The following is a 21,784-nucleotide window of genomic DNA, read 5'->3' on the forward strand; positions in this document are numbered from 1 at the left end:
AGAAGCTAGAGGAGTGCGACGACCTTCATGTTCAATGGATGGTTGGAAGAAAGGCTCTCAGAATTTATTCCCCAGTGACGGTGATGTCCCCGCCCTTCCAGATCTCGACGGTATTGGCGCGATCCCCAAGGACCTCCAAGACAAAGACCTTAAGAAGTGCGACACCGGCATCTCTTACGACAACTATGGAGACCTGCCCAAGCTTTGGTACGACTCTGGAGCTGAGCAGTGGGCAGGTGCGTACATCAAGTCTCAGAAGGATCACACCAACTGGGCGCAGAACCTTTATCGCAATCTGTTTGCGAAGAAGGATTACACTAAGTTCTCTTGTGTTACGCCCAACGCTCGATGTGACTTTGAGGCCTCTTGCGGTACGTTATACTTACTTCACACGTTGGAAACGCAAGACTGATGTTGTGAATAGCTGAGTTCAACAAGATTGGCAAGGGGGGACTTTACTACCTCTTCCCGTCGATGTCGAGCTTCCATACTTTTATGAAGGCACTAAACCAATAGTTCGATAGCAAGATCGCTCTATCCCTTGCAACCGTCTCTGAGATGAGACTTACCCTTGACATCAAGAGTGGCCTTCCCCAAACAACCATCAACATAGGTAGCGTTCTCGGTTCGGCCTTCAACATGGCCAGCGCCGTCGCCGCGCCACTCCCCGGTATCGGTGGTCCTCTTGCAGGTATGTCCGGCCTAGCTAGTATGATCGGAAGCTTCACAAGTACAGTGTAAGCATCCCAAGACCTCTGGGGACGATCTGGATACTAACGCGTTGTTTATAGTGGTGGCAACGATAATGCCGTTGACGTGACCGACACTCTGACTTTTTCGGTCAAGACCGCAGCAGCCAAGGGCAAGAGAAAGATTACCGATATTGTATCTTCAGTGTACGGTGACTTTGGACATACGCAGGCCGATCTTCCCAAGACAATGCTGGTTGGATGCGCTGATAACCCGGCCATCAAGGTCTTTGGCTATGGTGCGTGGTTGAGAGATAACGATCTCACTGACCTAAGCGGCGCCGTGGAGCGTATGTCCGACAAAATGGTAAGCCACTCCCCATACCATTCTCATGAAAATATAGACTGACCTTTGTAGAACCAAGCTCTTCTGTGGCAGATGGCCAGACTCTTCAAGGATTTCTACGTCGTGATCCGAGACGATCTCCTCACCAACAAATGCACCGACCCCAACAACGCATGGGATGACCGAACCAACCGCTGTCTCGACATCCTCTCTTGGTGGCCAAAGTCCGCATCTGGCCGCGTCGGCGGCGATCTCGCCATGGAGAAAGTCTGGGCCAAATGGAACATGTCCCCCCTCTGAACCCTTCGCAACGCCGTCGAATGCTGGGAGAACAACGGCGGCAATATCAGCGATGCTAAAGTCAAAGCTCTTCAGAGTGAGTGGGCTAACGGTGTTCCTCGTCCTTATTTCTTCGCCATGCCGGTTCTCAAGGGTAATTGGTCTAAGGATGCGGCGTCTGATGGTGCGATTTGGCTGGCCGGTGATTTTGTGGGACAGGAGGGGCAGGCTGGAAGGCTTTGGCCGAAGGATAAGTGCGATAAGGCGAATAGGGAACTTTATCCGATTACGGGGGACCAGGTGAAGAAGTGCAGTAGTCTCAACAAGGTCGGAGGAGAGAAATAGGTCTGACATGAATAGCATTTGGTTGCTCCTACAAAACTCACGATCAGGAGCGGGCTGTGTTCCTTTGCATATGCTCCTTCTCTCCGGGGTATTATAATTTGTCAAGTAACTCGAACTTGAAGAGACTTCTGTTCACGGATGTCTCTTGACCCGTACATACGGACCAAATCATGTGTTTTCCTCCCTGTGACATTTCATGCTGCACACAGCACCACTCAGGGAGATCGACCGCAGACGTCACCTTTGTTAATCAACAGCATGCACGAAAATTCAACAATTCATAGTGAAAGAGTTACTAGAAAATTTGCTTGGTGTAACTAACTACTCATGAGGTAGCTACTAACAAGACCAGCAGGTCATCCATAATGGCCTGGTAGACAAAACATCAAAACTCCTAACCTATCCATGATCAAAGCATCGGCACAATGATTTCCTTCCGCATCACTTTCGTATCGCCTCGTACTCGGCCTTTCCTCTCCTCAAATCCATTCCACCATCATGCCAACAATTTCACGTTGAGTCCCCACGTACACTCTCCTTACTTCTTCTCACTGGCCTTCTTAGCCTTCTTCGCCGCCTTCTTAGCAGCCTTCTTTGCCTTCTTTCGTTCAGCCTTGGTCGGCTCCTTGGTCTCGGTGGGAATCTCAATCGCGTCGTCAGTGATGTCGTCTGTCTTCTGGCTGTCAAACTCCTAGTTCTCGTTGACCATCTCGACAAACTCCTCTTTCTCCTGCTCAAGCTGAGCGACCATCTTCTCGCGTTCGCTCAAGAAAGCTTCAAAGCGATCCGCAGTAAGGTCGGAAGTGAGAGTAGGATTCTCGCTCTCTCGTAGATCCTTAATCAGAGTGGCAAACTTTTCGTTGCCCTTCTTGATGTTGGTGATGATGTAGTCATGACCTTCTACCAGAGCCTTGAGTCGTTCGTACTCGGCATTGACTCCAGCAGCGGAGTCGTTTTCCTTCTCCTTGTTCTTCTCATACTCTTCATCAATCTTCTGTAACACCTGAGCCTTCCAGTCGTGCATCATATGCTTGAGTGTCTGGACATGGTGATGTGTAGTCAGATAGAACTGGTAGCGGTAACGAGCCTGAAGTTCGGTGTTCTGTTCCTTGACGGCATGAAGCTCCGCCTGCTCAGTGACTTGAGCTTCGACAAGGCTCAGACGCTCGCGAACACGACCAAGCTCGGCTTCCTTGGCAGCAGCCTCAAATTCTGCAGAGTGCCAGTTGCGGTTGGCTTCGTCAAGGCTTCGGGAGTAGTGCTCCTTGAATGACTTCTCGTTCTCAACTTGAGCCTTGATCTCATTGTTCTCTGACTCGAGAGCCTGAACCTTGGCAGCGGATTTAGACTCAGCCAAGCGCCAGTTGCGGTTGGCTGTCTCAAGGTTGTTGGAAAATTGCTCCTTGGAGGACTTCTCGTGCTCGACTTGAGCCTTCAGCTCGGTATTCTCCGACTCTAGAGTTTGGAACTTGATAGCCGCCTCACGTTCAGCAGAGTGCAAGTTGTTGTTGGCCTCGTCAAGGTTCTTGGAGAAGTGCTCCTTGAAAGACTTCTCATACTCGACTTGAGCCTTGAGCTCGGTGTTCTCTGACTCAAGGGCCTGAACCTTGGCTCGCATCGCGTTGATGTGGGCGATCATCTGATCGAAGGCCTTGGGTTCCTTTAGCTCATGATCCTTGATTGGAGATTGTAGGCTTACCTTGTCGGTGTTGTCAACACTAACCTCAGCAGAGGTAGTGTTGGTAGTCTCTGCGAAGGCATGAGAAGGAGGGGTAAGGGCAACAAGTTTGTTGTCCTCAGAGGAAATGGTTGAGGCCGGCTCCGGAGTGGGAGAGCGGGGAGCGGTCAACTCAAGGAACGCCATGTTGAGTTGTTGATGAGGTGTCGTTGTTGTTGTTTTTGGTAGGTGATTGTGGTTGCGTGTGAGTCTGTCTCTGTTGACAACAACTGTTGGTATGATTGATGGCCGATGGTGAGTTGGTGAAGACGAAGGTTAATGTTGGTTGATGTTGATGAAGAAGGGAAGAATGGATGGAAGTTGTGAAGAAGTTGGATGAAGAAAGTGAAGATCGAAGATCAGTTGGAAGGAGGAAGAGGAAAGAGAAGGAAAGAGAGCGAGCAGGTCGGGGTTTTATTGGGACGTTTTCAGTATTGACGCTGAACCACTGGCAGCTCCTGTTGTCCTGTTTGGCACTGCACATTGACCATGGGCAGTGGCAGAGCCACACATCGCGTTTTCGAGCGTGCTGGCAGTGGTAAACGTCAGGTTCAGCATGGCAGTCGAGCATGAGTGTCAACACAATCATGAACACGGCGCGTACACCGACGCGGCACTGCTGCAGGTATGAACACCCTGTTGCGAGAGCCTCGAGCAATGTTCTGAGCTGGAGCTACGTAAGATTCACTACTGTTCAAGACATGAAAGTTATAGCGCAGAGTGTCCTTTGAACACGATTGATACGCGACGATTTCAGATTCTCATTGACCTTAGGCTGGGCAGAATCTTCAATTTTATTTACAAATTTCCAGGTTGCTCAGAACTTCCGCCAAGAAGATACTCTACAACAGCTTGTTCCCAATACACCGACGCCTTATACCACGCCACTTGAGGCACGCTGCCACGATTGATCCCACTTATCGCTTCAGCCAATGCCGGTCCTCCTCCCTCGTCTCGAATCTGCCTGAGAGGATATTGATATGTCTTAAAAGCAAACACCAACGTGTTATCATTTTCCATCAACCTATGAAGCGTCTGCCTCTCACATCGCACGTTCATTTCCTCAGGGTCCAGATCGGCTCCCTTCATCGTCAACACCTCAATACCAAGCCAATCAAGAACTGTCTTGATCCGATCCATCAGCCGCAAGGGGAGAACTGTCAAAGGATTCTCTCTCGGTGCGAAGAGATCGCGGCCAATGGATATGTTCCAGTTGTGCCGCTTCACGGCTTTGCCCTTTGGCAGGGAGGTGAAGTAGCGGTTCATTGGCCTCTCAAGCTTTTCTTTGTAACCAGGGACAGGGCCATGGATCTCTGCGAGGGTTTTGTTCAACTTGAGGGAAGGGTTGAATGAGAAAGGATAGCAATCAATGAGTGCTCTTGCAACGTAACTGTCGCCTTGCCGTTGGAGAAAGAACAGTTCTGTATCCATGTTCTCAGCAAGGAGCCTGACAACTGCCTTGACATCGTTCGGCGGGTCCAGGGGAAGCTTGGTTGATGCTGGACCGAGGAGAGTGTCGCCTTTGGAATGGTAGAGAGATGGATACCTTCGCGGTAGGTATGTCCTTACCATCCAGATGTAAAACTCCTTGACGGCAGCCTCCGAACAGGGGTCAGAAGCAATGACCATGTCGGAATGCTCAGTGACAATCTTACGTCGCAGGGCAAGTCTCTCCTCCAAAGTTTTGTCGATCGGTAGAATGTCTGAAAATGTGCATTTCTCAAGGCCCATGGTGAGGTGATACTTGGGCTTCCATGGCCGTGTCTGCACTGGCTCGGCGTTGTCCAAGTCAAAGTCTTCCAGGGGCTCGATGTCGTTGTAATCGCTCGGCAACTCTTGATGGTGGTGCTGGCTGTCTTGCGGAGAATAGGGTTTCTGATGTCATGATATCAGCGTTTTGCTACTAGCATGTTCCTCTGTGATCACGGAGGTCACTTCACCTAAAGAAACGCACTGGGTCATATTGTTTCTTGTTCCTCCACCATACAAGAGTCACGGTTAGCGCGGTCAGCAACGCAGAATACCAAAAGTACAAGTCAGCCATTGCAAGAGGTTGGAAACGACGTATGTAATTGCAGAAGGTAGACTTTTTAAGACACGAAGTTTCTGTTATAAGTGATGTACTTCGATGTCACGTTATATACATCAAGCAACCGAGAAGTCAATCATCCATCTTCTTATCTCGAGATTCGCGAAGATCAAACGCAGGGTAAGTAATGGAAGCAGGCCCGCGGACGCCGCGGCGCCCGAATTGCGGCGCCAGATACCCGGCACTTGTTAGCTCGTATCCTTGCTTGACACTATGGCATAGAGTGATATTGAACAGGCAATTCTAGTATTTTCATTGATGAATTTTGGGAAAGAATAAAGATAAAAAGTGAATTAATAAACTGATAATTCTAAATACTGCTGATAGTAGTACTACTAAGTATTTTTGAGAAACAAAATAATATACTTGGGATATCAACCTGCCAGGGAGGCAGGATATCCTCGATCAATTGCATATGTAACCAACGCTGCGTTAAAAGCAACAGTCTCGTGCTGTGGTCGCAATACTAAATCTTGCATCGTTGCCCCAGTTTGTGACACTCTTAGTAAAGCATAAGGGCCAAGCCAACGACAGCCCAAGCCACGCAACGAGGTCGGCTACCTCCTGAAACGGTCATAGGCGTGGATCCTTCTCCGCCAGACTGTGACGGCACATTGCTTTGAGCTGTCTCGCCAGTTGATCCTGTCTTGCTCGCCGAAGCTGAGGCGTCGTGGTTGCTGAGATGAGTTGTCCATGATGAAGGAGCCTCCAGGCTGTTGGATTCCTTGGCTGGGACCTGTTCATAATGAGGAGCAGTTGTGGGTTTGGATGCCGAGGCCTCGGGGTGGTCATAGCTGTCAGATCCGGATTGAGATGACGGCTCTCCAGTCGCCTTTTGTGGTCGATCAGTGGCCTTCACTGAAGCCTTGCCTTCTTCTGAAATCGTTTCGGGTCTGACTACTGGAACAACCTTAGATGGCTGGGTACTGTCTGACCCAGAGTCGGTTTGTGGCACCCTTGTTGGCTGCGCTAGGTAATAACTACCATGGCCGGAATATGTCTGAGACCATATCCAGCCAGAAGGATATTGGACTGCAGACTGTCCAGCACTGGTCATTGTCTCACAAGCCTTGGGGACTGTGAGGGTGATGGTATCCTTCGTATAGGATGCATCAGTACTACAGGGAGAGGTAACAGTTGTCATATCGACGGTTGTGTAGGTCTCGTGCTCACAGCCACAGGGACTGTATACCAGAGTGACTGGGACACAAGTAGTAACCACAGATAAGCTGGTATCAACAGTGACATATGTGACACTCGTTACTGTGTCTGTAAGTGTAGTGAGAGTGGTGCAAGCTGTGTTGATAGTTGTAGCAGTGGCGATATCGGTGAGCACAGCACTCTCAGATGTCTTAGTAGTAGAATCATCGGAGGTAACGGCCGCGTTACTGTTGCTTGTGGTAGAGTGTCCAGTTGATGTGGGCAAAGTAACGACTGAAGAAGAGGAAGACAGCGTGGAGGATAGAGATGCCGAGGATGCTGAAGATGCTGAGGTGGAAAGAGTAAGAAGTGTCGAGACAGAAGATGTCATAGACGAAGAGGTCACGTCCTCCACCGTAGTGGAGTCGGACACAGGCATAGATGAAGATACAAATGAGCCTGATGTTGTGAGTATCACAGTTGATTCAGATGTAGATGTCTCTGTTGATGGTGACGAAGTGAAGCTTGATGTAGACAATAGGGTTGTAGAGTCTAATGAGGTAGACAAAGGATCGGATGTTGATGCAGAGTCTGATGTAGACAGCAGGTCTGATGTCGACGCCGTTTCCAGTAGGGTCGTAGAGTCTGATGTAGAAATCGCATCAGTGGTTGATGCAATCGACGGCAGGGATGTAAAATCTGAGGACATTGCATCTGTTGTTGACGCTGTTGACAGTACGGTTGTAGAGTCTGATGTAGTCGCCACATCTGATGTAGTCACTGCATCTGAGGTAGTCACCGCGTCTGACGTAGTCACCGCGTCTGACGTAGTCGCCACATCTGATGTAGTCACTGCATCTGAGGTAGACACTGCATCTGAGGTAGTCACTGCATCTGAGGTAGACACTGCATCTGAGGTAGTCACTGCATCTGAGGTAGACACAGCGTCTGAGGTAGTCACCGCGTCTGACGTAGTCGCCACATCTGATGTAGTCACCGCATCTGTTGTCAATGATGTCGTTGTTGTAGGCGATGTTGGTATCTCATATGCTTTCACAGCAAGATCGTAGTCAGATGAAGGCTGTTCCTGAGTAAATGCGGCAACTAAATCACAATCGCCGGTAAAATGTTGATAGTTTACAGCAATGCAAACATCGTCGAGGTCACATCTCTGTATGCACGATGCGAAGGTATCCCCGAGAGAGTAATAAGCATAAGTAGCTGGATTGCCACCGATGGTGTCGCAATTAACATTGAACGCATAAACGGAAGCTTCGTAGGTACTGCCCATCTCACTACAAGATGTCGGCGCGTCTGCTTTTACAAACGAGGTTGAGAGAATGGGGAGCAGGGCCCCTAGGGTCCAACGAAATTCCGAGGCCCTCATTGTAGGCGATTTCATAAACGAATGACAGAAGGCAATTGGTACCAGCAACGAAAGAGATATTCAAAGCTCTAGAGGCCAGGAGTGCAGAATGAAGTTTGCGCGGTCTACGGAGTCAGGAGTTATCTATATTTACTCTCCGATGCGGCGCGATCAGACGCTGTTGGTTGACCGCTGATAATTTTTGAATTACAATCTCTTTCTGGATAAGGCAGAAAGTTGCACCAGCTGAATGGTGGTCTAGATCTACTTTTAACCTGTTGCTCTGGCTAGCTAGCCCCTAATAGATTAGCTGCAAGCCACTAGATATGCATTTCAGGCTAGACGGGATATTTAGCCCACGGACAACTGGACCTCGCGTGAGCTAAGATGAGATAGTCGATAGCCTCGTAGGTTATTCAATAGCTCGTCGCACCGCTGTCTCAATAGTCTCAATAGTTTCAATGCACGATGGCCCACTCATGTGTTGGCGGCCGCCCACAGGGTGAATCATGGGCAAAAATGGCGTGTTTGAGGATCGGACCTGAGTTGTGTTCAGCCCTCCCTAACCGAAAATGCAGTAGTTCTCACCGTGATGGAGTCATTATTGGCGACCGGACGCGAATCTACCCTGCACGATCTGACCTAACCCCAATCTGGCTCTACCCCTTGCATTATCGCTATTGAACCTTACAAGCAAGCAGGGGATAACTAGGTCTCGACTCGTTCCGGGCCAATCATACCCTTCTTCTACCGAACATATTCTCCCGTTATTTCATGTCACGATGGCACCGCCGTTGGGGCTGTTCTAGTTAAAGCTGTCTTTGGTCTCACGACACTTACAGACTTTGATCAAGTTCGACTTGAAGGCGACACTGTCGGACTCAGAAAGACTTGACGGCTGAAAAAATAATTGCATCCGTCCTCGGACCCACGGACGCCGCGGGCACCCGGAATGCGGAGTGAGCTACCCGGGACTTGTCACCTTTTGACATCATTGCGCCAAGTAATTCATTAATGATCTACAATCTACAGACGTTATTTGCAGTCTGAACCGGCAATTTCTCCTATAAGCAGATGTCGCGGCCCGCGGCCCGCCATAGCAAAATTAAAACGACGTGATCACTGTTCCTTCTTGGCCACCTAAGCAGGCCCAAATGATTATAACATGATGAAATGCTCACATTGAAGAAACGGGTTTGATCGCTATATGACTATCATCAACTTGGAACAGAAGCAGTCATAATGGCACCCGATCCCGTCTTACCTATTGACGAGTTCAACGTCGCCACCTTTACTTACAAGGAGATTGAGGGGCAACCGATTCTTCTTGATCTATTTGTTCCCAAGACTCTACCTCCAGGTGAACGTCCAGTCCTTATTCGATTTCATGGCGGCTTTCTCGTTTATGGCAGCCGTGACAACCTTCAACTTACGCCCCCCAGAATCCTTGAATATGCTCTAGAGAACAACGCAATTCTGGTGTCTTGTGACTACAGATTGATCCCGGAGAGTAACGGGATTGAGATACTTGAAGATATCGAAAGTGTCTGGTCTTGGGTTCAGAGCAGCTTGAATGAGGCCATTGGAAAGATGACGACTGGGAAGAGCCGCGCAGACCTGGGGAGGGTTCTGCTGGCTGGGGAGAGTGCTGGCGAGTTGATCCTCTTTATCGAAGCACGAAATACAATGCTGACAATGATATAATTCCAGGCGGCTATCTGGCAATTCAGCTAGCCTTGCGACATCCGACTGCGTTTCGAGCTGTTATCGCCAGTTACCCAATGATCGATATGCGAAGCGACCATTTCTCTAAAGCCTACCCGAAGCGAATGGGCCAATATCCACAAATCAATTACGAAATCGTGTCTCAGCATCTCAAGCAGCTTCCCGATGGGCCTCAGCCATCAGCCAGAGCAATCTCTAATCTCCCAATCGCAATGGTGCAGCACGGTACATACACCAGCTTCTTCGGTGACCAACGGAGCCTGTTTCCGATAGAATATCTGGAGGATAACCCGCAGTTGGCGCTGGAACTTCCTTTCATTTGGTTACATCATGGAAACAATGATAGTGAAGTCCCCATCGAGGGAAGTAGGAAGTTTGCTGCGAAGCTAAGAGAGCTCAATCCCAAGGCCAAGTTGAGATACACGGAGCTTGAAGGGGCAGAGCATGGTTTTTGGAGCGAGATAAAGCTGATTCAATCGGGCGAGTGGGAAGAAGGAGTAAAGGTCCTGAATTCCTATCTTTACAGTTAAACTAGGTTCGGTGACGTCTAAAGCTCTTTATCTTTGCTCTTCCGGGCCGCTGCAAAATGCTATGGATCATCTTGATAATCTGAATCCTCTAAGTTTGTTGGGTGAGAGCCGTGTCCACAGAAATCGGAGTTTATGGGCCGGGCCACTTCCGCATCACCCACCACCAGCTCTAGAAAACCCGTGGGGCCGAACAAAAGATCTATGCCTGTCTGCTGTCCGAATCATGTCCTACTGATAACTTTTGAAACGTTTGCCATAAAGATGTAGAGTTTCGGAATTAAGGGAGTTCGGTAGCAACATACACTGGACTGGAGCCTTGCTCTGCGATATGTTTAAGTGGTTGCGAAATGCCAAGGTAAGAAGTGGTTGTTGTTATGTATGCAGGACTTCGAACTCGAATGACATCACACAGTCAAATTTCCACCCGGATGGCATCAAAGAGTGATCTGCAGCAATCTACACTATGGGGCCGCTGTAACCAACTCGGAGTCCGTTGGTGCTCCGGGTCAAAGCGGCGAGGGCAAGAAGCGGGGTCCGTAACCTTCAATGGCTCTATTTGCCAATGTCCTTGGATAATTATTTGCGATAAGGTTAAGCCTTAGGCTCCTAACTTAGATGATAAAGATATGACCATGCTTCTGCCTAAGCTTATACTCATCGGAATTTGACGGAATTCCCTTCCGGGGATGTATTCCATGCAGGATATCTACCGTGACGGGTTTGCGCCCGCTAAACTCGGAAGTCACGGCAAGGCGGTAGCTCACAAATAGCATCTGAAACATAGAAGTCAAATGTAACGCCAAATTTAGATGAAGAATGGTTCTGGCAAGTCACAAGAGGGTTCATACTTGGCCAGAACCGTATCCGCAAACAACTGCCTGTCTCGGCACATGCTGGCATGGCGTAGTATAAAGACCAAAACATTCAGACTCTCACGGGGATGCGTTTCCTGAACCAAACATTATATTCATTTCTATCTTTAATCATGGCCCAGGAGCAGAAAGATTTCCAGATCACCATCATTGGTGGCGGTATTGCAGGAATTGTCCTTGCAATCTCACTTCTCAGAAGAAACATTCCCTGCATAATCTACGAGAAAGCGCATGCCTTCAGCGACATCGGTGCCGGCCTAGGAATAAGCCCCAATGCACAAGACGCCATGGCTGCTTGTGATCCAAGCGTACATGAAGCGTTTAAAAATGTCGCCAACGGTAACACCTGGGAGTCCAAGAAAAGCTTCTTGTTTGAGTTTCTTGACGGCATGGACGGGGCGACTACCGACTCCCCTCTGTTCCATATCGAGAATCGTACCGGGCTACAGGGTTGTCACCGGGGCGCCTTCGTAAATGAACTCATAAAGCTCTTACCCAGCGACTTGGTGCAGTTTAACAAACAACTTCAGACAGTGGAGGAAAATAGGAGTGGCGGAATCCTACTTACCTTTCAGGATGGCACAATTGAGGAAGCTGATGCTGTTGTTGGCTGCGATGGCATCAAGTCCAAAGTTCGCGAAATTCTCGTTGGAGCAGATCATCCGTCGTCAAAGTGTTCATACACGCACAAATATGCTTACAGAGGAATGATCCCCATGCCACAAGCAGTTGAGGTGTTGGGGGAGGAGAGAGCTCTTAATGCCACGATGTGGGTAAGTTCTCCTTGACATGTCACCTCTGATCATGGGATGCAGTCTGATATAACTTCTGAAACGGACAGTTGGGGAAGGACAAGCATCTGTTGAGCTATCCTGTTGCGCACGGGGCGATCTTGAATGTGGTGGCATATTGTTCAAGCTCCGACGACTGGCCAAGTGAATCTCAGCTGGTTCTTCCGGCCACCAAAGAGGATCTTCTCCGGGATTTCGAAGGTTTCCGACCATCCGTGCTAAGGATTCTCGATAATACTGATAAGCTTGACCGCGTGAGTGCCAATCTAATGTGTGGCTAGATCACCGACGTGTTTACTAATCTCGGACAGTGGGCCATCGTCGATCTAGGTGAGAATCCAGTTCCGACCTTTGCAACAGGTCGAGTATGTATCATCGGAGACGCAGCACATGCTTCATCGCCACATCATGGAGCGGGAGCAGGCTTATGTATTGAAGACTCTGCTGTGTTGGCGTGCATACTGGCGCATGACACGGTCCAAGGAGGTGCCGATATCGAGGCTGCGTTCTCTGCATTTGATAGAAGTCGACGAGAAAGAGCCCAATGGGTCGTTCAAAAGTCTAGACGAGCGGGTCAACTATTCGAACGCCAAACTGAGATTGATAGTGATTTTGATAAGATATACAAGGAGCTGGAGGAGACGCTACCTACGATCTGGGATTACGATATCGAAGAAGCGATAAAGATTGCCTCGATCGAGTTGGATAAAGCTTGATTTTGGATCCTCAGCTCTAGGTGACTTCTAAGACTTCTAATACTAAATCAGTTTCGCATCGTCCTGCACCTCAAATTTCGCACACAAAGTATCTATGCCCAGTCATTGATCGGCGATGATTGAACCAAGATGCTCAAAGCTTATGCTCACGGCTTGCAACTGCTGCTAGAGAAGAAGGATCATCAATCGTCCAGGGAACATCTTGATCCCGAATAAACGGTGCAAGATCAACATCAACCCCCTCTTCAGCCAGCTCTTCAATCTGAGTACGACCGTTGCCCAAAAAACTCCACATGTTGTCGTTTCGGTAGGTAATGTTGAAGTCCTCGAACCTAGGCGTCTTCATAGTCTTGAGCAGATGAAGCATGCTTCCAGGCCATATATACACCCGTCCGTCTGACCTATTCGCCTTGTACCAAGAACGGCAGTTGCCAGCCCAAACTGAGTACTTGGTGTGCCAGTTGTCGAGATGCTCGTTCCACTGCGTAGTGGGAAGTTGCTTGACCTCCATGGCTTTGATGCCCTCGTTCTGCATCTTGATGCAGCATTGCATAGCATACTCAATTTGAACTTCGTGCTAAAGTTGAAGGTTAATTAGTTTTGTGATTTAATAGTAGAATTTAGGGCCCTGACTCACCGAAGGAAGTACACATCCTTGGCCCCAGTTGCCCGTTGGTCCATTGATGACAAAATAGTTGGGAAACTTGGGCCCAGTGATACCAAGATAAATGTTTGGATTCTGGTGACAGAAAATAAGTTAATTACATTTATTTCGTGAGATGAAACGTGTCGCGCTTTACATACCTCTGACCATTCATCCTTCATCGTTACACCATCAATACCGGTGATTTTGCTACGACGGCTAAATTAGTGACGTTCTTGTAATAACAAATGGTGCCTTGAATCGAAAGTACTTACAAATGCGGAATATACGAGATGTCAAACCCTGTAGCGCAGGCAATAAGATCGAAATCGAACTCCTTGCCTTCGCTCGTGACAAGGCCTGTGGGAGTGAATCTTGAAACGCCTTCGAAAACAACCTTGACATCTGGCGGATGTCAGCATCTCAAGCACATTAGAGCAGTATAACCTACGGCCTTGGACCAAGCTCTCTAGATAGTCGTTGCCAGGCTGTAAAGGTGCAGTGGTTAACGGAACGTTTAAAGAAGAATATGGATCAACCTACCGTTATTCGTCGACATCCTGGCGGCCAAGATGGAATAAGCTTTTGTTTCAACTCCTCATCAGCACTCTCAAGCTTCTTGAGCATATCCTGCTTGATAGCAGCAGTAGCCCACTGGCTCATCGGTGAATCCCTAAGAAAGAACGGAAAATTGCGTGTTAAGGTTGCCTCAAGACCTTTCCGGTACTGTAGATGTGCCCCAGGGTCTCTGCGAAACTCCTCCTTGTCCTTTTCAGAATAAACTTGCGTGCCTGGTTGTTCGGCAGGACTGTTGCCCTCCTCATTAGCCTTGCTGAGGTCTGTGCCCAGTGAAGGGACGATCCATATCGAGTTCCTTGCGAACGCGTGAAGGCTTTTTGAACCTAAGTCAGGTCCGTTTTAGTAGTGAGCAGATCCATTGTTCTATTGAACTGACCTTTGGCGAGCTGTGGCAGCATCTGTACAGAGCTAGAGCCGGTTCCGATGAGTGCAACCCGTTTGCCTTCCCAACTGATCTTTGGGTCCCAGGTCGCGCTGTGAGCTATGGTGCCATTGTAGGAGGATGTACCAGGAACATCAGGCCCTATGAGAATGTGAGAGAGATCTGCAGAGATTTCGTGTAATGTACTCACACTTGGCTTTGTTAACCACTCCCGATCCATTCATCAATACATCGCAGTAGTCCCTTCTCTCCTTACCATCCTGGCTTAACTTAACAACCCCTGCCAGAAGGTATTAGCCCTTATGATCCATCGAGATGGTTGTATAACTTACATTTCCCTTCATCACCATCCCAAGCCGCGCTGATGACTGTGGTCTGCAGCTGGACATATTTCGCGAGATCATACTTCTTTGCAAATCTGAGAAAATAGTCATAAATCTGGGCAGAGTTTGCATAGTAGCAAGACCATTCGGTATTTGGCTCGAACGAATACGTATAGATATGCGCCGGCACGTCACAGGCACATCCTAAAGTATTAGCCTCCACGAACGTTAATGCAGAGGATCCTTGTCGCAATACCTGGGTAGCGATTTTCGTACCATGTCCCGCCTATGACTGGGTTTCTGGACAAAACAAATGAGAACTTGGATGTAGATAAAGTCAAGACGGCTAAGCTCACTTATCGTAGCATACAAGCTCGTAATTTTGCAGCATACGCTCGGCCTTGTAAGCAGTCAAAAGACCTGACGCCCCAGCGCCGACGTGAATAATCCTCAGCTTCCGAGGCTTTGAGTGTGCTTGGACCGACATCTTGAGCGTATAAGAGGAATCGCAAGGAACCTTTTTCACTTAATGTTAGAGAACAATTGCTCGATATCGAGATGGTTCGATTTCCCCTTTGCCATATATACTTATATATTGGAGTACCCAGTCTTGCGTAAGGCTAGCTACAGTACACAATCAAAATATGCTATAACGACATGGGACTCACAGCTTCGTCACCGCACCATGAAGTGAGACAGAGTGAGGTCGCCTGACCGAGGCCACCAACGCAATATCCTAGACCTAAACCTTGTCGGGTAGGGTCACTCGGTCGTCCGCGGCTGTGTCGCGCCGCGGGGCGACAAATCCTGCGGAGAGAACGGGAAGCCGAATGGCTAGGACCCCGCATTCGAACCTCATGGGGAGACAGTGGGGTTGGATCTCTTCACTCGGCAATTGGCGTCTGGTTATTGTCAGAAAATTCATATACTACGTTAATAGGTTCCTAATGTTGACTGTAGACTGGAGTGATCTTGATCAATTTTGCTACTGAAAACAGCAGTTTCACAATTCTGGTTTGATAGAGAAGAGACATTACAACATGGCAGATACCATGCAGGCAGTTGTTTTCCATGGCAAGGGCGATATAAGAATCGAGGAAGTCAATGTCCCAAAGCCTGGTCCCAAAGAAGTTCAGGTTAGTCGTTTCCCTGCTGATCGAAAACAACCGTTGTCGCGATGTTGACTAAGAACACAGCTGAAACCGGCATTTGTTGGAATTTGCGGAACAGGTAGGTACCAAATCACCTGGCCGGTTTTATTACTGACATGGAGATATAGATCTTCACGAATATCTTGAGGGAGCCTACCTGATTCCCACAACACCTCATCCTGTGACTGGCAAAAGTGCCCCGGTTATCATTGGCCACGAGTATAGTGGTGTTGTTTCAGACGTCGGTGACGAGGTTGATGACCTAAAGCCAGGCGACAGGGTAGTCGTCCAGCCAATCATCTTTGACGGAACTTGCAATTCATGCCAGAGAGGTCTGGTCAATTGTTGCACCAATTCTGGATTCATTGGGTTGAGTGGTATGGTATTTCGCAAGAAGATACACGAGGATACGACGGCTCACATCGTCATAGGAATTGGCGGTGGACTTGCCACGTACACAACTGTTCCACGGTATTCGGTCTTTAAGATTCCTGATAACATACCCCTTCAGGTTGCCGGTATGATCTCCATTCCCAACTCTGATGATACGCGACTAACAGCACAAGCCCTGGTCGAACCTTTGGCGGTGGCCTGGAACGCCGTGCAGCAAAGCGACTTTAAACCTGGTGACACGGCCCTCATCCTCGGCGCCGGCCCAATTGGCCTAGCTATTCTTCAAGTTCTCAAGAGCAAAGGTGCCAGCCAGATCATTGTCACTGAGACGGCAGATAAACGACGAGAATTTGCGACCAAGTTCGGGGCCACCACAGTCTTGGATCCTACACAGACAAATGTGGGCGAAGAGTGCAAGAAGCTTTGCGCAGCAGAAGGCGTCCAAGTGGTCTTTGACTGCGCAGGCATGCAGAGCACACTAGAAACTGCGCTTGCTGCGTCCAGACCCCGAGCCGTTATTGTGAATGTTGCCATCTGGGCAAGCGAGGTGACCATATCCCCCAACTATTTTATGCTGAATGAGAGGACTTTTAAAGGCTCGGCAACATATACGTCATCAGTATTCCAGGAGGTTATCGATGCTCTTGCGCGAGGTAAGGCATTCTAATTATGACAGTGGATTGACAGATTCCTGACGAAGATAGGTGATCTGAAGCCTGAGCCAATGATTACTAGTTTGATTAACATGGAAGAAATTGAGGAAAAGGGGTTTAAGACCCTGATTAACTGTAAGGACACTCAGGTCAAGATATTGGTTCGCGTCTAGTTAAATAGATGATATTGTGTTATGTTTACGTGTGTTGGTAGCCTAAATTCTTACGTTACAGCCCTGGGTGACCTCTGAATTTGAAAGTGAAAAATTGAGATTACTAGGAGTAGCGTTTGATACCACCATGACTTCTTCCGTTGACTTTCGATCCATGGTAATAATGGTTGACCCTATCACGTTACTCCATCCAGTTATCGAAGTGAAAATTATGCATTCTTGCGTAAGTTATGTTAGGGTGGAAATCTTATCAGTATCTACTATCTAGCTATGGGGAATTGTGGAATCCGCGGGCCCGAGGCGGCTCATGGCTGAATATTAAAAAAGAGTCGACAACACAATACCGGCACAGGTCACAGACTCAGTCTAGCAAGTCCATCCACAATCAACAATGACTTTTACACCACAATCGCTTCCTGATCTGTCAGGCCAAGTTTACATTGTAACCGGCGGCAATGCGGGAATGTATGCTGACTTCTGACCTTCGGCATGCTTATGCTGGTAGTAAATATTTGCTAACGATGGCACCAGCGGTTTTAACACTGTGTTGGAACTGGCAGCCCACAAGGCGAAAGTGTACATGGGCGCACGATCCGAGGCCAAAGCCAACGCTGCAATCGTCGAGATCAAAGGCCAGCATCCTCAAGCAGATATATCCGTTTTAGTGATGGACATGATGAACCTGAAGACCGTCAAAGCCGCGGCTGACGAGTTTGCAAGGCAAGTATAACAAGATAATTGGCGATCTTGGATTAACGATGACGTGCATAGAAAAGAATCAAGGCTCCATGGCCTGGTGAACAACGCGGGTATAATGGCAACGCCGTATGAAGAATCTGTGGACAATTACGAAGCTCAATTCCAGGTCAGTCACAATTCGGGAAAGGCTATAATCGCAACTAACGCGCTCTTCAGACAAACTACCTCTCTCACTGGCTTTTGACCTACAGTCTGTTGCCCATCCTCACCGAGTCTGCGCGATTGACTCGCCCTGGAACTGTCCGCGTCGTCAATGTCAGTTCCGACGGCCATCTGTTAGTTTCCCCTTCGGCAGGAATCGATTTCGATGACATAAACCAAACCAAGGGTACTGCATTTTCGCGATACGGCATGTCTAAGCTAGCCAACATCTTACACGCCAAAGAGTTACATCGCAGATATGGTCCGTCGCCTGATAATGATAGGCAGGAAGAGATTTGGACCGCGAGTCTGCATCCAGGTACCATTGACACGTAAGTTTTCTATCTATCTACAATCTGATTTATGCCATGGTCTGATCAAATACGTAAGTGCTCTAGGCCGTAACGCTACCGGTTCATGGGCATGGCAAGTACTTGTCCCGGTGATGCGGCTTTTAAGGCTCTACAGCCCCCTTGAGACTGCAGCTTATACGTCACTCTTCGCCATCGCCGGCCCGGATTTCCATCAGGATATGAGTGGAGAGTACTTGAAACCTGTAGGTATCATTGGAAAGACGTCATCAACTGCACAGGATCCCAAGTTGGCGGAGGAGCTCTGGCACTGGACGGAGATTGAAATGAGAATCAAGGGATTCATTAATTGAGTCACTAGGAGCTAGTTCGGATAAATGTTGGGAGTATAGATGGACCAGATCGTTATTCTTTAGCTTCAACGCGTCTTATCCATACAGAATGTCGTAGCACTGCAAGTTGTTGAACAGCAATGCTATTTATTACAATTCTTGGAACACTTTTAATCAATGACCTCTGACTGGAGAGGTACAGTCATGCATGCAATTCATTCTTGAATGGGAATATGACTATGGAGTCTGGTGCTTCTTCACTTCTGATACAGTGAGCATGTCGCACAAATAGGGGACATAACGGCAAAACCCTTCACAGAAACAAATAGCATTAGATCTACAGACAAATCATTGCGTCTAGCTGAGACGGTGCCTCGGCACAAAATGACCATGAAAATTGTATCAGGCACACGAATCTAGCAGGGCCGTTACTAGGTCAAACTAACCGCAACAAGGAAGAGGGGTTAGTGAACACAGATAACGGACGCGGCGTATCGCGCCGCGGGCCGCACAGTGAACGGGTTTCAGCAAATGGTGAGGAGTAACACATGAATTGCGCCGCGGGCCGTACTCATCGAAAGTATTATCAAATCGGTGCCCGCGGGTGTTGATAGCTCGCGAGCTGCTGCTTCGCGCTACTCATGGGCTGCTCGGGTGATACAGGTGCTAAGGATAACGTTTCGAAGTAAACGTTGAATGCGAGATGTTGTGGTTTGGATGAGATAAATACAAGGTAATGACGCTCTGGCCGATGACATTGGATATTTTAAGACACAAAGATACAACATTTCGAAAGGGATAACGGAAACATCATGACAGTTCAAGGCCAACGCACTCATCCCCTCCACGCCCTGAGCGAGGAGGAGATGCTCAAAGCTGCAGACATCGTAAGAGCACTCGTCAAGGAGAAGTTTGAAGGCAAGGAGGACGTCAGATTCAAGCACACCACACTTTCTGAACCTCCCAAGTCCTTGCTTCTTCCATACCTGGATGCTGAGAGTGACGGTGTTCCTCTCACTGCCCGGCCATTCGTACCTAGATGTGCTCAGGTGCTCTATACCTTCCCTGGCAAGCCAGGCTTCACCGAAACCATCGTCAGTCTGGACACTGGGACCGAGGTCAAGTCGACATTATCTAAGCCTGGTGATCATGCCGGCTTTGACAGGTTCGTATCACTCGCTACGTAGATGAGAAAGTAACTGACACTGGTTTACAGAGACGAGGTCATCGCGTTCAATTATGCCATTCTATCTCACCCAGAGATCTTGGACGCTATCAAGAAGTTGGGTCTAGATCCCAACGTGACAGTCCAATGCGACACTTGGCCATTTGGAGCAGACAAAGACTCTTCATTGGAGACTCCAAGACTGGTTCAGGCTATGCTCTACGCTAGGGCCCCGCATAATCACCTGGAGAGTAACATGTACTCTTACCCGCTTCCCATCTCTCCCGTCATTGACTCGGTCGATCTGAAACTTATTCGGATCGACTCTCTGCCCACTGGTGGCAAGGAGGACGGAGCCGCCACCCATACGGCCCCTGATGCTCCTCTTTCTCACTGCGTTGAGAACGAATACCACCCTGATCTTCTGAGCGTCAAGCTTCGGGACGATCTCAAGCCACTTGTAATTCAACAACCTGAAGGACCCAGCTACAGCGTGCGAGATGGGAACGCAATTTCTTGGCAGAAGTGGCGATTCCGCATTGGATTCAATTGGCGAGAGGGCATGACGATTCACGATGTGAGATATGATGGACGAAAGACTTTCTATCGCTTAAGCATGAGCGAGATGACCGTACCATATGGAGGTGAGACAAGGCCCCAAAGGATAGTGTCATTTGACTAACCACCGTTGGAAAGACCCCAGATATCCGTACCATCGTCGACAGGCTTTCGATCTAGGCGATGCTGGTGCGGGCCTGACAGCCAACAACCTGAAGCTCGGTTGTGATTGCTTGGGACACATCAGCTACTTCGATGCCTTGCTTACTGCTTCCGATGGAAAGCCATACCAAGCCCCTAACGTGATCTGTCTCCACGAACAGGTATGGCTGCATTTATTGCGAAGAGTAATTCTCTTACTGACTGTTGAATCAGGACGCTGGTATTGGATGGAAACATACCAATGCCAGAACCGATGTCGCCGCTGTTACTCGAGCTCGCACCCTCGTAGTCCAGAGCATCATCACCGTCGGGAACTACGAGTATGCATTCTCATGGCACTTCTGGCAAAACGGCACCATCGAGTTTGAGACCAGGGCTACTGGAATCCTCGCCACCAGTCTAATCGATGAGGGCAAGACTAGCCACTGGGGCAACGTCGTGTCTCCCGGCGTTCTAGCCGCCAACCATCAGCATCTCTTCAGTCTCCGTATTGACCCTATGATCGATGGTCTCGAGAATACGCTCGTGCAGGAGGATTCCATCGGTTTGCCCATGTCAGAAGAAAATCCATACGGCAATGCCTGGAAACTGCACAAGACCTTTGTTGAAAAGAGTTGTTCCTTGGATGCCGACCCGCAGAAGGCTCGAGTTTTCAAGATCGTCAACGAGAAGAAGCTGAACCCCATCTCCAAGAACCCAGTCGGCTACAAGGTTATAGCTCCTCCAGCACAGCTCCTCATGGCTGATCAAGCCTCCCTCGTTCGCAAGCGTGCTCGCTTTGCAGAGCATCATCTTTGGGTGACACGCTATAAGGACGATGATCTCTGGGCCGGAGGCAAATGGACTAACCAGAGTTTGATTGAGAAGGATGGTGTGGCCGATTACGCGGCGAGGAATGATAACGTGCGTGGGGAGGATCTGGTCGTGTGGGCTACCTATGGTCTCACGCATAATCCGCGCGTGGAGGATTACCCGGTCATGCCTGCTGAGGCTATCACAGTGGCTTTGAAACCTGCCGACTTCTTTGATCGCAATCCTGCTCTTGATGTACCCCCTAGCACTCAGGCTGTAAATAAGAGTGTGCTGGTTCCTGCAAACGGTGTCAGCAACGGGGAGGAGCGGGAGATTTGCTGTCGATGAAGGGTTTTCTTAGGTGCACGTGGTTCAACTAGAACAGTACTTCTTACATCCTTTGTTGATTGGACAGCTATTTACTCTTCACGATGCCTATTGTTACTAAATTCGATTAGCTTCATACCTTCTTTCTATACTCTTTGTTTACTTTTACAAGAATTAGTTATAGGTTCCAGAGACTCTGCTTAAACAGCTTTGAGAGGAATTTTCCGTAGATCTCTATGATAGATGTTTTTGCTTATTTTGGTACCGGTTGCTTATTACTTTTTAACCCTAGCAGTTGGCATCATCGGTCTTTGCGGCTAGTTCTAGCTGCTTTA

General features: G+C 48.7%; 10 protein-coding genes across 10 annotated transcripts; 6 read left to right on the forward strand and 4 right to left on the reverse strand.

Moving 5' to 3' along the window:
- Window positions 1-34: 34 nt before the first annotated feature.
- FPRO_13743 (uncharacterized protein) lies at window positions 35-1,335 on the forward strand (the record flags this gene model as incomplete). Its single annotated transcript, XM_031218692.1, has 5 exons — window positions 35-371; window positions 425-470; window positions 525-737; window positions 792-1,056; window positions 1,108-1,335. The coding sequence occupies 5 exons, from the start codon at window positions 35-37 to the stop codon at window positions 1,333-1,335; spliced, it is 1,089 nt and encodes a 362-aa protein (XP_031084525.1).
- An 862-nt stretch (window positions 1,336-2,197) lies between these two features.
- Window positions 2,198-3,523, reverse strand: FPRO_13744 (uncharacterized protein; the record flags this gene model as incomplete). The annotated part of the gene is made up of 3 exons (XM_031218694.1): window positions 2,198-2,339; window positions 2,379-3,310; window positions 3,359-3,523. 3 exons carry the CDS (start codon window positions 3,521-3,523, stop codon window positions 2,198-2,200), a joined length of 1,239 nt encoding a protein of 412 aa, XP_031084526.1.
- Window positions 3,524-4,174: 651 nt separating this feature from the next.
- On the reverse strand, window positions 4,175-5,420 carry FPRO_13745 (uncharacterized protein; the record flags this gene model as incomplete). The annotated part of the gene is made up of 2 exons (XM_031218695.1): window positions 4,175-5,251; window positions 5,331-5,420. 2 exons carry the CDS (start codon window positions 5,418-5,420, stop codon window positions 4,175-4,177), a joined length of 1,167 nt encoding a protein of 388 aa, XP_031084527.1.
- Window positions 5,421-5,967: 547 nt separating this feature from the next.
- Window positions 5,968-7,992, reverse strand: FPRO_13746 (uncharacterized protein; the record flags this gene model as incomplete). The annotated part of the gene is made up of 1 exon (XM_031218696.1): window positions 5,968-7,992. One exon carries the CDS (start codon window positions 7,990-7,992, stop codon window positions 5,968-5,970), a length of 2,025 nt encoding a protein of 674 aa, XP_031084528.1.
- Window positions 7,993-9,213: 1,221 nt separating this feature from the next.
- Window positions 9,214-10,226, forward strand: FPRO_13747 (uncharacterized protein; the record flags this gene model as incomplete). Its single annotated transcript, XM_031218697.1, has 2 exons — window positions 9,214-9,616; window positions 9,682-10,226. The coding sequence occupies 2 exons, from the start codon at window positions 9,214-9,216 to the stop codon at window positions 10,224-10,226; spliced, it is 948 nt and encodes a 315-aa protein (XP_031084529.1).
- Window positions 10,227-11,211: 985 nt separating this feature from the next.
- Window positions 11,212-12,605, forward strand: FPRO_13748 (uncharacterized protein; the record flags this gene model as incomplete). Its single annotated transcript, XM_031218698.1, has 3 exons — window positions 11,212-11,871; window positions 11,940-12,143; window positions 12,201-12,605. 3 exons carry the CDS (start codon window positions 11,212-11,214, stop codon window positions 12,603-12,605), a joined length of 1,269 nt encoding a protein of 422 aa, XP_031084530.1.
- A 133-nt stretch (window positions 12,606-12,738) lies between these two features.
- FPRO_13749 (monooxygenase family protein) lies at window positions 12,739-15,019 on the reverse strand (the record flags this gene model as incomplete). Its single annotated transcript, XM_031218699.1, has 11 exons — window positions 12,739-13,182; window positions 13,243-13,344; window positions 13,410-13,458; window positions 13,524-13,653; window positions 13,700-13,736; window positions 13,792-14,150; window positions 14,204-14,350; window positions 14,400-14,489; window positions 14,542-14,736; window positions 14,789-14,832; window positions 14,889-15,019. 11 exons carry the CDS (start codon window positions 15,017-15,019, stop codon window positions 12,739-12,741), a joined length of 1,728 nt encoding a protein of 575 aa, XP_031084531.1.
- Window positions 15,020-15,572: 553 nt separating this feature from the next.
- Window positions 15,573-16,902, forward strand: FPRO_13750 (uncharacterized protein; the record flags this gene model as incomplete). The annotated part of the gene is made up of 5 exons (XM_031218700.1): window positions 15,573-15,668; window positions 15,729-15,762; window positions 15,812-16,201; window positions 16,250-16,729; window positions 16,781-16,902. 5 exons carry the CDS (start codon window positions 15,573-15,575, stop codon window positions 16,900-16,902), a joined length of 1,122 nt encoding a protein of 373 aa, XP_031084532.1.
- A 391-nt stretch (window positions 16,903-17,293) lies between these two features.
- Window positions 17,294-18,466, forward strand: FPRO_13751 (related to reductases; the record flags this gene model as incomplete). The annotated part of the gene is made up of 5 exons (XM_031218701.1): window positions 17,294-17,367; window positions 17,434-17,613; window positions 17,674-17,767; window positions 17,818-18,134; window positions 18,193-18,466. The coding sequence occupies 5 exons, from the start codon at window positions 17,294-17,296 to the stop codon at window positions 18,464-18,466; spliced, it is 939 nt and encodes a 312-aa protein (XP_031084533.1).
- Window positions 18,467-19,257: 791 nt separating this feature from the next.
- On the forward strand, window positions 19,258-21,470 carry FPRO_13752 (uncharacterized protein; the record flags this gene model as incomplete). Its single annotated transcript, XM_031218702.1, has 4 exons — window positions 19,258-19,610; window positions 19,662-20,254; window positions 20,307-20,491; window positions 20,544-21,470. 4 exons carry the CDS (start codon window positions 19,258-19,260, stop codon window positions 21,468-21,470), a joined length of 2,058 nt encoding a protein of 685 aa, XP_031084534.1.
- Window positions 21,471-21,784: the final 314 nt, after the last annotated feature.

This window comes from Fusarium proliferatum, assembly GCF_900067095.1.
Source record: "Fusarium proliferatum ET1 genome assembly, contig: FPRO_scaffold008, whole genome shotgun sequence".
In the NCBI taxonomy this organism is placed as follows: Eukaryota; Fungi; Ascomycota; class Sordariomycetes; order Hypocreales; family Nectriaceae; genus Fusarium; species Fusarium proliferatum.